General features: G+C 37.0%; 1 protein-coding gene across 9 annotated transcripts in view; it reads right to left on the bottom strand.

Annotated features, from left to right (window-relative positions):
* Positions 1-4,442: 4,442 nt before the first annotated feature.
* Positions 4,443-13,651, bottom strand: part of SMARCA1 (SWI/SNF related, matrix associated, actin dependent regulator of chromatin, subfamily a, member 1) — an 89,333-nt gene continuing 80,124 nt past the window's right edge. For 5 of the 9 annotated variants that reach the window (XM_036305724.1, XM_036305732.1, XM_036305733.1 and 2 more), the window contains 2 exons: positions 6,269-6,379; positions 4,443-5,165 (listed from right to left, as the gene is read on the bottom strand). In XM_036305724.1, the coding sequence (XP_036161617.1) occupies positions 5,094-5,165; positions 6,269-6,379 (183 nt within the window). In that variant the 3' untranslated portion in view covers positions 4,443-5,093. Of the gene's footprint in view, positions 5,235-6,237; positions 6,380-13,651 lie in introns of all 9 variants that reach the window. The other 4 variants (XM_036305727.1, XM_036305730.1, XM_036305728.1 and 1 more) reach the window with 3 other exon arrangements.

The following is a 13,651-nucleotide window of genomic DNA, read 5'->3' as shown; positions in this document are numbered from 1 at the left end:
GAAGCAGAACCTGAGAAATACCCACAGGGGTTAGGAAGTGATACAGGGAAAGGAAAGCAGTCCATAGTGTGTTATCAACCCAGCTACTACTGTTGGTGACTAGAGCTTAATCCTTGGGGAATCATATAGATTACAGACCTTAGAGTGACCTTGGTCAAGAGGTGAAAGAGCTGGGGTACTTATACATAAACTCCAATCGGTTTTTGGTTAAGAGCCACCCTCCTCCTCTTCCAGCCTACCATGCAAAGGGTAGAAAGCTTTCCAGGGTCTCTGATAATGCCCATAGACCAGGGGTCAAACTTTTTAAACAGGGGGCCAGTTCACTGTCCCTTAGACTGTTGGAGGGCCGGACTATAGTTTATGAACAAATTCCTATGCACACTGCACATATCTTATTTTGAAGTAAAAAAACAAAACGGGAACAAGTACAATATTTGTATTTGTATGTGGCCCGCGGGCCATAGTTTGAGGACCCCTGCCATAGACAAAGAGATACTGGCAGTTATAAATCATCAGCTGGAACACACAAAAATGATAAGGCTGAGGAATAGAGGGCATGACAGATGGCATTAGCTACACGTATTTGAATCACATGAAAATATTACCCCTTGTCTATTGGGGAGGTTAGCTTAGGCAGACTAAATAAAGGAAACATGGGATAGAATACTAATAGAAGTTTGAAATTTGATGAAAACTTAGGGATCTCAGGAGTTAATAAGAACACCTAGAGAGAAAGCAATATGGACACAGCATTATTGTGGGCCTTGAAACTGGCCCAAGAATCTGAACTAGCTGAATTGGCTACTGTACCATAAAGGAGGAACAATAGATCACAGTGGGGAATAATTGCATTTTATTTTGGTGACAGTTGTTTCACCAGTTGGGTATAGGCTTTTCAGACCAAACACCCAGCAACTAAGATAGCTGTAAAGTTTATAGTTCAATAATTTCTTTTAACTGGAAAGTCTCACACAATGGATCAAATTTGGGGCATATTTCATGGGACTCTGACAAGTATCCAGCTTTTCTATATAGCATAACCATTCATAGGCCAGGGAGCCAGGGAACAAGAAGAAACTGTACAACAAAGACCTAGATATAAATGACTATGATGAAAATGAAGGATTTCTGAGCTCACTACCTTCTTTTGATTCTAAGGAAATTAGGGTCTGATTAGCCAATGAATTATCAAAGATAGGTAGATTTATGAGGGCCTCTGTGGGAGCCCAAGGGTTTTTGGAAAACCTATTCACCTCTTGTCTTCTATATAGGCCTTGAGTGAAGGAAACTATTTAGGGGCCCTGTTTTCTACTCACTTCCCTCCTTGCACATTCTCCAAACAAGGAATCAGGTTAAGTAAGATTCTAATAGAATCAAGTGGACCATTTTTGCTTGTGGGCTCATTATGAATTTATAAGATTATATTCATGGATACAGAACTTTCTTCTGTTTCCTTTAACCTCTAAGCAGCCAACATAATAAACTGACTATCCTACTTTTTCTCCCCAACATGGCTTCCAGGTCTAGGCTACTATCCCATCAGTCTAGGCCTCGTTTGAAATGGAGTTCTTTGTTGGAACTTTTAAATTCTCTATGACATCTTAATTTCCCTGTAGACTTGAGCCATTTGATATCCCATCATTGTATTATTTGGACCATGCTGTCATCTGGTGTTCACTGTACAGTCCTACTTGGTAGGCTGTGTAAACAAAGATACTGTACATAATCTAAGGTGAGAAATGCAATAGGTGTGGTGTTTAACATCCTGAATAAAATGCTTTCACAAGTTTCTGAGAATGACATCAGAGGCATTCACTGAACACCTTAGATAGCTGAATTTCTCATCTCTTTGGCCCAAGAAAGGCTCATAAGGCCATGATACAGATTAGTCATAACATTTTGGGTTACCAGAGAAACAATAAGAAGTACATTATTAAATTTCCATGAAAGAAGTTCAAAGATACTAATTGTACCTGTTCCCATCCTCCATTTTTATTCTGTCTTAAGAAAAGAAATGCTAAAAGGAACCCTCATTCACTGCTGATGGAGATGTAAATTGGTATAGCTACTATGGAAAACAGTATGAATGTTCCTCAAAAATTAAGAATAGAGCTACCACATGACCCAGCAATCCTTCTTGGTATTTATCCAAAAAATTGGAAAGCATTTGTTTGCAAAGAACATGCACTCCTATTTCATTGTAGCATTATACATGGTAACTAACACATGGAAACAACCTAAGTGTCCTTTGATGGATGATTGGGTAAAGAAGATGTGACACACACACACACACACACACACACACACACACACACACACACACTGGAATACTATTCAGTCATAAGAAAAGATGAAATACTGCCATCTGCAACAGCATGGATGGAGCTTGAGATATCATGCTAAAGGAAATAAGTAGGTGAAAAAAGACAGAAACCATACTACATCACTCCTATGTGGGATGTTAAAAAGAAAGCAACAAACAAATTCATAGACACAGACAACAGAAGGGTGGTTACAGAGGGGAAGGAGATTGGGGAAGGATGAAGAGGGTGAAGGGGATCAAGTATATAGTGATGGAAGGAGAGTAGATTTTCTGTGGTGAGCACACAATGCAACATACAGATGTTATTACAAAGTTGTACACCTGAAACTTATATAATCTTATTAACCAATGTTACAACAAATTTAATAAAGTTTTTAAAAACAAAATTTTAAAAAGACAAAAACCTCAAGAAAAAGAAATGCTGAACTGACTGATCAGAATCCAGGACCTTCACTGGGCTGTTTTTTAATGCACAGAACTTGGGGGTAAGAATAAGACCTTCTCAGGTTATCATTTTCTCCTCAGGTGAAACTTTTAATCTCATTAGAGTGAAAAATTCCAAAATTTTATTTTGAGTTTAAAAGCTCTAGATTAGAGTCAGAGCCACAGCACCAGCTCCTGAAGTATTATTTTGCTTACCTTTATCTCCTTTGTGGGCCTCACAGAAAGAGCAGTTAAGCCAAGGAAGTATTTGGGTCTCTCTGGGTTCCTTGATGTATCATCCTAATCACATCTCTTACTAGTACCCAAATGACACCCCAACATCCAATAAAGTAAAAGAGTCTCACTCCTAATAGTGGATACAGTAAAAGGTATCCAATCCAGGGCATGTCAGTAAGAAATAAGAAATCTGAGCAATGAATAAAATCTTGGAAAATCTAGCAGATAATGGGCTGTCACTCTAGAAGTATTCTTGTTTCAGAACCTCAATGAGAAGACTGGGGATGTGAAAGATGCTGGCTTGCACTCCTACCCAAGATTTGTACCTGCTCCCACCCTCCATCTTCATTCCACCTTAAGAAAAGAAATGCTAAAGGGAACCCTCATTCACTGTTGGGGGGAATGTAAATTGGTACAGCCACTATGGAAAACAGTATGGATGTTCCTCAAAAAATTGAGAAGAGAGCTATCACATGACCTAGCAATGCCGCTTCTGTGTATCTATACAAAACATTTGAAAACATTTGTTTGCAAAAATATGCACCCCTATGTACATTGCAGCATTGTTTCAGAATCTCTATGAGAAGACTGAGGACACTAAATAGAATTTGATAGGAAATGCAAAAGATCTTAATAGGGGAGGGAATAATTCTTTATTGGTCCAAACCTTGTTTTGATAACTAACACCACTGTCCCGTATTCCCAGATTTTCTTATTTGTTGTGTGTTTCACATTAGATTCTGATCCATTTTTACCTGTTTCCTAATAAACTAACCTTGACTTTGATTAATTGCACACTAGCAGTTTCATGTGACAGACCCAAGTTCTTTCCTGAACAGAGAGCCTCAATAGCAGAGGAAATAATGTAAAGCATTCTAATGTGTCCCCCTATATTTGCCAGCCCACTTGCACATACATGGGACCACATGACTAGGTCTGGACAATGAAATATAAGTGGATGTGACATGTGTCACTTCTGGCTGAGTCAATAAAGTTCTTACATGAAATTATCCAGCATCTCTTTTTCTCCTACAGCATCAGTTGAACAAGCTACATGTCCTGATGGTGCAGCTACAAAACAGTGGAGTGACTGTGTGGAGCTGATCCCCTCCCATTCTCATATCCCTCTCCCCAGCAATGGGACTGTGATATGAGCAAGAAATAAACTCTTGGTGTGTAAACTTCTGACACTTTGAGATTGTTATCTGAACATATTGTATTCCTACAGAAGACAGCCCCCTTCTCCTGCATGCATAGGGCTTATTTCACACTCTTAACTTAGTCGTTAATAAATCTGCATGTTAAACCCATAATCCTCTGAACTGGCTCTACTGGACATAAAATCGCACACAAGTCAGCAAGCAAAGCTTTAACTTTCAACCAAATACATAGTAGTGAGCAATACAATTCAGTAAGCACAAATATTTTGTACTGCACAAAAAAACAGGAAATAATTAAATTTTGTATAGACATTTCTTTATTATATTTTCCCACTTGAATATTTAGAGAATAATTTAAATGTGATTCATACTGACAGCAAGCACAGTATCAAATATTAGCTTTTTAATATTTTTCTATTCTCACCCTTGATTCCTTTAGGAAAAAATATTTAGATGACCTCAAAGAAACACTTATGCTAATCACAGTATGCAGTAATACAACAATCCCATACTCAATAGAAAAGAAAGCAACAAAGAAGTGAAAAAGTCTTTCTCCTCAAATCATTTTAATTCTTTTTTCCACAGCCATATAAATTTAAAGTATGAAACAACAATAATACAGCTATAGAATCTAGGTTTTCTTTCAAAGCAGCGGCATATAAAACATAGAAAAGCTAAAACCTCAGCACAAGCTTCAAAAGAACAAGGACTGAGAGGATTTGATGAAGACATGAAATGCACGAAATACAGTACACAAAATACTAGAATGCATAAAATATAAAGCTACACATTTCAAGTAGAAAGCATTGTAAAATATATAAAATATGCAAGAAATCAAAATGAAAAAGATTTTTCTTAGAGTACCATGAATACACTGGAACTGGCAATTAGCATTTGAAGATGGGAACAAGAAAATAGCAGTTTCCCATTTAAAACTTTATTTCTAGGCTTTAGGATTTCACCTTCTTGACATCCTTCTTTCCAGAGCTCTCAGTAGCTGACTCTGCTTTTCTTTTCTGTGACTAAAATGGAAACAGATTTAATGTTCTGCTCCAATATGGATATTTTTAAATGGCCCAACAATGTTAAATCTAGGATGTAAATGCATTAAAAAAAATTTTAACATGAATATTCACTTAAATGTTATACTCACAATTAATGTTCTAAATAGCCCAACAAACTATATAACCCAATGTAAAATAACCTTCAAATATGTTTCTTTTAAAAAAAAAGACATAAAATACGCATAAAAAATAGTCATCAAGTGACTAGTTACACATGGTACTATGAATGTACTCTTATGTTAACTACTTAATACTGAAAGTTTTCTGGGCAAAATGTTATTTATGAGTGTATTATTTATAAAAACTATATAAGATATTAAAATACCACATTTCATGTATTTTATGATGCACATTTCTTTCCCACGTTAGCATCTCTGAAATCAGGATGCATCTTACAATTGGTGACAAGTTATGGTTACTTGGCAACAGTTTTTCTCAGTGGTACACAAAATAATGCTGTGTCTTAGAGTAGAAGGGATCCAGGCTTGCTGAAATATGGTAGTTTACATAACCACACTCAAATAACATGACCCATTTAAGACTATTTTAAATTGTAACTATACAAGGCAACCTGACTGGATTAAAATCAAGTCATCTTATTATTCAACAGTTAATTTATTAGCAAGTAAACCAAGTAAAGCTTCACTATCTGCTCAAAGTTCTAATTTTCACTCATAGTTCCACAAAGAACATTTATTTGATCAAATCAGAACTCCCTGTTTCAATTTCAGCCCCATCCCATACCCCTCCCTCCAACTCCCACCAACAACTCTAGTCTCAATTTGAAGGATTTTACTTGCATTATATTTTTGCTTAAAGTCATGAAGAATTTTTTAAAATAGAGCCCTGTTACTAGGTAGGGAGTTCCTAACCATTTGGTCTATAAACAAATAAGAAACAGTAGTTGCAGTGTAATTCTTTTTCTATCAAAAACAAATTAGCAATTCATAAAACCAGTTTTTATAATTGGTATCACTATGGCATTAAACATAATATAGGCATTTTAATTATGTAAAAAAATGGGATCTACCTAAAAATTAGGAAAATGCTGAAAATTTTACCATTGGAGTTTTAGTTGTGCGTTTCTTCTTTTCTGCTCTCTCTCTTTCCTCAATTTCCATATTTTCTTTCTCAATCAATGAAATCAGAGTATTACAGCGTCTCTGGAACTCCTAAACCAAACAGTTAATGATTTTAAATTTCTGTAACCCAGGAATACTCATTAGTGATAATTCTTTAGCTGTATCATTTCTGTGGTACAGATTTCTAAAGTTAGTATTTTTCAGAACAATACCTATACAGGATATTAATACATTCCACCAAAAATATGGGGAAGAGGTAAATGTCATTCAATGGGTAAATGGGCAAAAAAAAAAAAAAAACCTTTGGTGCATTTGTACCATGAAATACTACTCAACAATGGAAAGGAAGTAAGTCTTGGTACATACAACAATCTAGATGAACCTCAAGAGAATTATTCTGAATGAAAAAAGTCGACCTCAAAAGGTTACATACATATTCCACTTATATAACAATTTTTAGAGAATTTTTTTATTGTTCAGGAAGAGAGCAAACAAAGAATATGTAACATTCTTGAAATGATAGTTTAGAAATAGAGAACATATCAGTGGTTTCCAGGTGCTATGGAAAGGGGGGATAGTGGGAGTGGCTATAAAAAGCTAGCATGAGGGAGTCTTACAGTGGTGCTGGTTACATGAATCTACATGTGATAAAAATTTCACTGATCTACATTCACATGCGTGAGCACACACACACAAGAGCCATGTATAACTGATGAAATCTGAATAAGCACTGTGGATTGTACTAATGTCAATTCCCTGGTCATGACATTTTACTATAGTTATGCAAGATGGTCTCATATCAATTTGGGAAGACTAGGTGAAGGGTGCATGGGACCTCCTGTACATTTCTTTACAACTTCCTGTGAATCTATAAATATTTCTAAATAAAAAGCTAAAATCACATAAACAAAAAAAGGGAATATTTTATTGCCAGAATAAGTTTTGTGAGTAGTCAGTTTACAAAACTGAAACAGATTGCTGTCGTACAGGGCTCCTCACAGTGGTCAAGTTTCCGATGAGCACTGTCAGCCACTAGGTGAGAGATGTAGGATGCAAGTAGTTCCCAAAGCTATTCAACCAACAGAACTCTCTTCTCACAGAACATCTTGTGGGATCAGAGTTCTGAGGAACACATCTCAGGAAACACTGCTGTATTTGTTAATTTGGAGCAAACAATAGCTGAAAAGATTCTGCATTCACTTTGCCACTACCTATATTTCACTGCCAGCAAATCAATGCATCTGACTATAAACAGTTTTTATGAATGTATGGTGAGTACCAAACATATGATTCATTAATATAGACATTCAGCCGAACCGGTTTGGCTCAGTGGATAGAGCATCGGCCTGCGGACTCAAGGGTCCCGGGTTCGATTCCGGTCAAGGGCATGTACCCTGGTTGCGGGCACATCCCCAGTGGGGGGCGTGCAGGAGGCAGCTGACCGATCTCTCTCATCGATGTTTCTAACTCTCTATCCCTCTCCCTTCTTCTCTGTAAAAAATCAATAAAATATATTTAAAAAAATATAGATATTCATATACGTTAATTCTGTATACTTTGCTGTATTTTAAAGGTAAATAATAGTTTAATATTAAAAAATAAGTAATATTTTAAAATATGATTCCTTTTCTGTATAAGCAAAAATGCCTGATAAAATACAAAATAGCTAAATGTTCAAATGAAAATGTTTATGGACAATTAAAACTCCAACCAAAAATATGGTCAAAATACAATAGAAAACTCCTAAAAATTAAAATGTCCAAATATTTTTGATTTTTCACTAAAACTAATGATCAAAGAAATGCAAAGTAAAACAATATCGTCTTTATTAAATTTGCAATATGTATGTACATATGTATGTGGTATGTGTATCCAGTGTCAGCAGTCAGATGGTGAAATGAGAACTCTGTAATTCACTGATGATGAGATGCCAATGTTATGAACTGAATTGTGAACCCTCAAAATTCATATGTTGAAATTAGCACCTCCATATTGTGACTGGAGGTAGGACCCATAGGAGGTAATTAAGGCTCGTTAAATGAGGTCATAAAGATGAGGACTTGTGTTTTTACAAAAAGAGCAAGTGATGCCCAGAGATCTCTCTCGCTTTACACTCCAACAAAGAACGGACCATGAGAGAACACATGAGAAGGTGAGATCTACAAGTCAGGGATAAAGGTCTCACCAGAAACCGACCCTGCTAGCACCTGGTCTTGGACTTCCAGTCTCCAAAACAGTGAGAAATTTCTCTTTAAACCACCTTCAGACTAACACATTACCTTTCTAGAAAGCAATTTGGGAATATCAATAAAGCATCTTAAAAATGTCGTATTTTTAACTAGCAATTCCACTCCTAGAAACTTAATGTAAGGAAATAAGAAATATATAGGGTGTCCCAAAACACACGCAAGATTTTCAATTCAATTCAATTGCAAATCTTGCGTGAATTTTGGGACACCTATATATAAAGATTTACTGTAAAAGAATGTTTACAGCAGTGTTATTTTAGCAGGAAAATACTGGGGACTAAATTTTTGGTAATTTGGAAATACACAAATGCATCTTATATACATATATACAAAGATATAGCTGAGAGATTATCTACAATATTACTAATGGTTAACAGCAGGTATCTCTGAGAGTGGGACCAATGGTAACATATTTTCTTCTTTATACTAGTCTGTATTTTCCAAGTTTTCTGCAATGAACTTTTAGGTGTTTGGTAATCTGTAACATTTTTAAGAAATGGAAAATGGATTTTTGAAGACAGTTTTATCTGTCCAAATAAAAGCCAGAAAAATGGCATACAACATAGAAAATGTTACATAACAAAAATATTATCAACTATCCAAGCATTTTTTACTCTAAAATTCAAGCCCAAAAGGAAGCAGAAAACCAAAGATAGTCTAGACAGAAAAATTCCTCATTGACAAGTTATTGTTTAACTGTTATAAATAACCTTACAAAACACTGGTACATTCAAATCTCTTGTACATATTCAATTACCCAAGGTTAAATAATTTAGGAAAAGTAACACTGAAATTTTCCTTACTTACCAAAACAATACTGGTATCTTTAATATGCAGACCAAATACTCTCCATAGCTTCATTCAATAACACACATACAAATTAAACAGCATGTTATTCAATTTATCTATTATAGAAAGGGCTAAGTTGACCCTGATGAGATTTGATTGTTGGTTTCTAGGGAGACTAGATGGAATCTTTATTTGAATCTCATTCTTGAATCATTAAGCTATACCCTCTGGCTATTATTATTCTCAGTAAGTAATAGTTGTCTGTGACTGCAGATATCTTTGGATACATATTCATGGTTTATATGTGTGATTCAGGAAAAAAAATAATACTTTTGACACAGTCTCATATGCAGAGAAGTAGTATATATAAAAGTGATTATATATAGATTATATAATTTCTTACCTTCATTCCTTTTAACTTGTCACTAACTACTCCAAACAGAAAAATAACCTAAATCACTAGATAAACGCACCAAGGAATGGGAAAGGATGAATGTTGCTTTACTAGCATAGGTACTGTCACTTTCTCTAGATATACCAACTCCATATTTTTATTTTTTTTAGAAAGAGAGGAAGGGAGAAGGAGAGAGAAATATCAATGTGAGAGAAGGAGAGAGAAACATCAATTAGCTGACTCCTATATGCCCCCTACCGAGGATTGAGCCTGCAACCCCATGCATGTGCCCCGACAAGGAATGGAATCAGCAACCTTTTGGTACATTGTACAACACCCAACCAATTGAGCCACACTGGCCAGGACCCAACCCCGTTTTTTATTCACACACTTAAAGACTACCTAACTAAACAGATGGTATCATAAATAGATCACTAGCTAAAACCAGAAATTACATGGAGAAAGGCCAGATTACCAATAAAAGGGTATTGTACTTTTTAAATGACTATGAGAAATTTCATGATGTCAAAAGCACTTTCATCGTATATGATTATCCTTTCATTTATATATTTTACTACATTTTTATAACTCTTTATCTTCCCATTTTCCTGGGGTTACAGGGAGTGGTTTCTACAGTTCTATAGTCTACTTATCTCTTTTTCTCATCATTTCCCCATGCTGAATTTAGGAATGAAGTTGCAAGGAGAAAAATAGCATATGAGAGGAAGAGAGGAGATGCTAAACCAATAAATACAACAGGAAAGTGACAAATGGAAGACTGTTCTGCAATGTTAATAACTGTGGCAAAGAAGAAAGTACTTTTTGTTCACGCATATGTGGAAATGCTGGATTTTAAAAAGGTTAAACAAATTTCTTCATGGCAGGATTTCTCTGGGTATTTCACATTCTAATGTAGACTGGAAGCATCCAGGGAAGGATTCAGTATCAGAATTTCCCAAATCTATTTGAACACAGAACCCTTGTCCTGCATATCATCTATTTGCATATCCTAGAACAATGTTTGGTAAAAACTAACTAGGGAAATGCTGTGCAGGGTAAGAAGGATGAATAAGGTTAATTTTGGATCAAAGTACAAAAAAACAACAACTAGAAACTAAGAACAAATAACTAAGAAAATTGACTTAATTCAGTTGACAAAAGGATCTCATTGATGATTTTTGAACTGGAGGAGTTATATAATCAAAGGTGTTTTTTGGTACTTGGAATTCTTTCCTGGATACAGATTCTCAATAGTAAGAGTTCATAAAACTATACACTCTCAAGGTTAGAAAGGGCCTTTAAAAACCATTCAAGTTGATGCTTGAATCCCTATTAGGCCCTTGTTAATTAGTTGTCCAGCATGTCTGAATTCTTCCAATGATAGGGTCTTCTCTACCTCCCAATGCTCTCTATTTCACCTTTCGACAAGTTTAAAATGTCACCTATGCAACATTACAATTTGCTACAATCAGTTTCCAACAATCAGTTCTAGGTAGAATTTTTTTAAATATGATTTTATTGACTTGAGAGAGAAAAAAAAGGGAGAGAGAGAAACATCAATCAGCTGCCTCCTGCACACCCTCTACCGGAAATCTTGTTTGCATTCCAGGCATGTTCCCTGACAGGGAATCAAACAGGTGATCTCTTGGTGCTTGGGATGATGCTCAATCCATTGAGCCACACTGGTTGGGCTACATCTAATTTTATAGTTATAGAAAACAAGCTGATTCCCTCGTCTGCATGACAATATTTCAAATATTACAAAGCAGCTATCATGTTTCCATCACTATCACCAATACAACCCCCAAACACCCCTCATTTAGTAAGGGCACATGCCCGGGTTGCAAACTCAATCCCCAGTGTGGGGCATGCAGGAGGCAGCCAATCAATGATTCTCATCATTGATGTTTCTGTCTCTCTCTCCCTCACCCTTCCTCTCTGAAATCAATAAAAAAATATTTGAAACAGAGGTCAGCACATCTTTTCTGAAAAGAGCCAGATAGTAAATATTTTCAGCTTTGTAACCACATGGTCTCTGTCACAACTATTCAGCTCTGCCATATAGGAAAAAAGCAGCAGTAGACAGTATATAAATGGAGTGTGGCTGTGTTCCAATAAAATCTTACTTACAGATATTAAAATCTGAATTTTGTATTTATTTTCACATGTCACAAAATAGTATTCTCTTGGTTTTCTTTCAACCATTTGAAAATATAGAAATCATTCTTGGCTTGCAGGCCATACAAAAACAGGTGGTGAGCACAATTTGCCAACCCATTTAAAACTACAGAATTTAAATTTACTTAAACAAATTTTACTGCCTTAGCTTTCCACGCCTTTAATTATGATCTTACTCACTATAAAGTCACCCGAGTTTCAACTTTTAAATACTAAGATATGTATCTCTATGTAATAAATGATGGAATGTTTGTAGTGAACAGCACTGCCCCTTAGTGTGTGGTAAACATCAGTCATCCTGGGCACCAAGTTCAAATATCATTTTCCCCAATACTCAGCTTCAAAGCATCAATTCAAAAAGCACAGAAAGCATCAGTAGTCTTAAAGTGACTTATTGAAAGAGACTAAAGAAGCTCCACATTTAGTACATTTCCTATGTACTAAAATCCTAGACACTTAGCCCTATCTAAGTCTAAATGACAGAAGGTTCATGCCCATTATGGTTCAAAGTCAATAGCAGGTGAATAAGCAAGGGGAAAAAATAAATTGCACTTCACATTTGTGTCTCTAAAGTTTTAGGTAGTCCTATAAAGCCATAATTTTCTTCTACAGTTCTTAGTAAAACAAAATCAGTAGGTTTTCACCTTTGCTCTTTTATAAACTCCCTATACTTTACTAACAAAATCAATACCTTAAACTATACATTGTGTGGTATATTTCTCAGGTCCTTTGTCACCTTGGAACCTCTATCATAATAACAAAAAGCAATCACATTCTATACTAGAATCTCAGGGCCCAAGCACACTGCCAGTTAAATGAGAATGAATATTCTAATAAATATATCATACATTTTTAAAAAACAAGTATCAAATGTTATGATGCTTTTACTTAACTACTGCTGCTTAAACATCATCCTATCCTATATAATAAAGAGGTGATATGCAAATTGACCATCACACCCTCACAAAGATGGTTGCCTATGACCAGGCTGGCAGGGGGATTAATGAGGGATGACCAAATGACTGAACAAGCAGGCTGCGTGGGGCAACCATGCCAGCAGGGAGTTAGTGAGGGACGACCAAACGACTGAACAGCAGACCACATCGGGCGACCAAGCCAGTGGGAGGGCTGTGAGGTTAGACCAGGCCAGCAGGGGGGGAAGTTAGGGGCAATTAGGCTGGCGGGGGGGGGCAGTTGGGGGCAATAAGGCTGGCAGAGGTGGTAGTGAGGGGCAACTGTGCCAGCGGGGGGTGGCAGTTGGGGGCGACCAGGCTGGCGGGGGGGACAGTTAGGGTTGACCAGGCCAGCAGAGGGGGCAGTTGGGGGCAACCTGGCTGGCAGCGGGGGGCAGTTAGGGGCAACCAGGCTGGCAGGGGGGCAGTTAGGGGTGACCAGGCCGGCAGGCAGGCAGGCAGGCAAGCGATTAGGAGCCAGCAGTCCAGGATAGTGGGAGAGATGTCCGACTGCCGGTTTAGGCCCGGATTGTGAAAGGGATGTGGGATTGGGCCTAAACTGGCAGTCAGACATCCCCTGAAGGGTCCCAAATTGGAGAGGGTGCAGGCTGGGCTGAGGGGACCACCCCCATGCACAAATTTCATGCACTGGGCCTCTAGTCCTATATAATAAAAGGCTAATATGCTAATTCACCAAATGGCGGAATGATCGGTCACTATGATGCACACTGACCACCAGGTGGAAGATGCTCAATGCAGGAGCAGCCCCCCAGTGGTCAGTGCACCCCCACATGGGGAA

This window comes from Myotis myotis, unplaced genomic scaffold, assembly GCF_014108235.1.
Source record: "Myotis myotis isolate mMyoMyo1 unplaced genomic scaffold, mMyoMyo1.p scaffold_m19_p_4, whole genome shotgun sequence".
NCBI lineage: Eukaryota > Metazoa > Chordata > Mammalia > Chiroptera > Vespertilionidae > Myotis > Myotis myotis.
The sequence above is the reverse complement of the archived record's forward strand: the minus strand, read 5'-3'. Positions and strand labels throughout refer to the sequence as shown.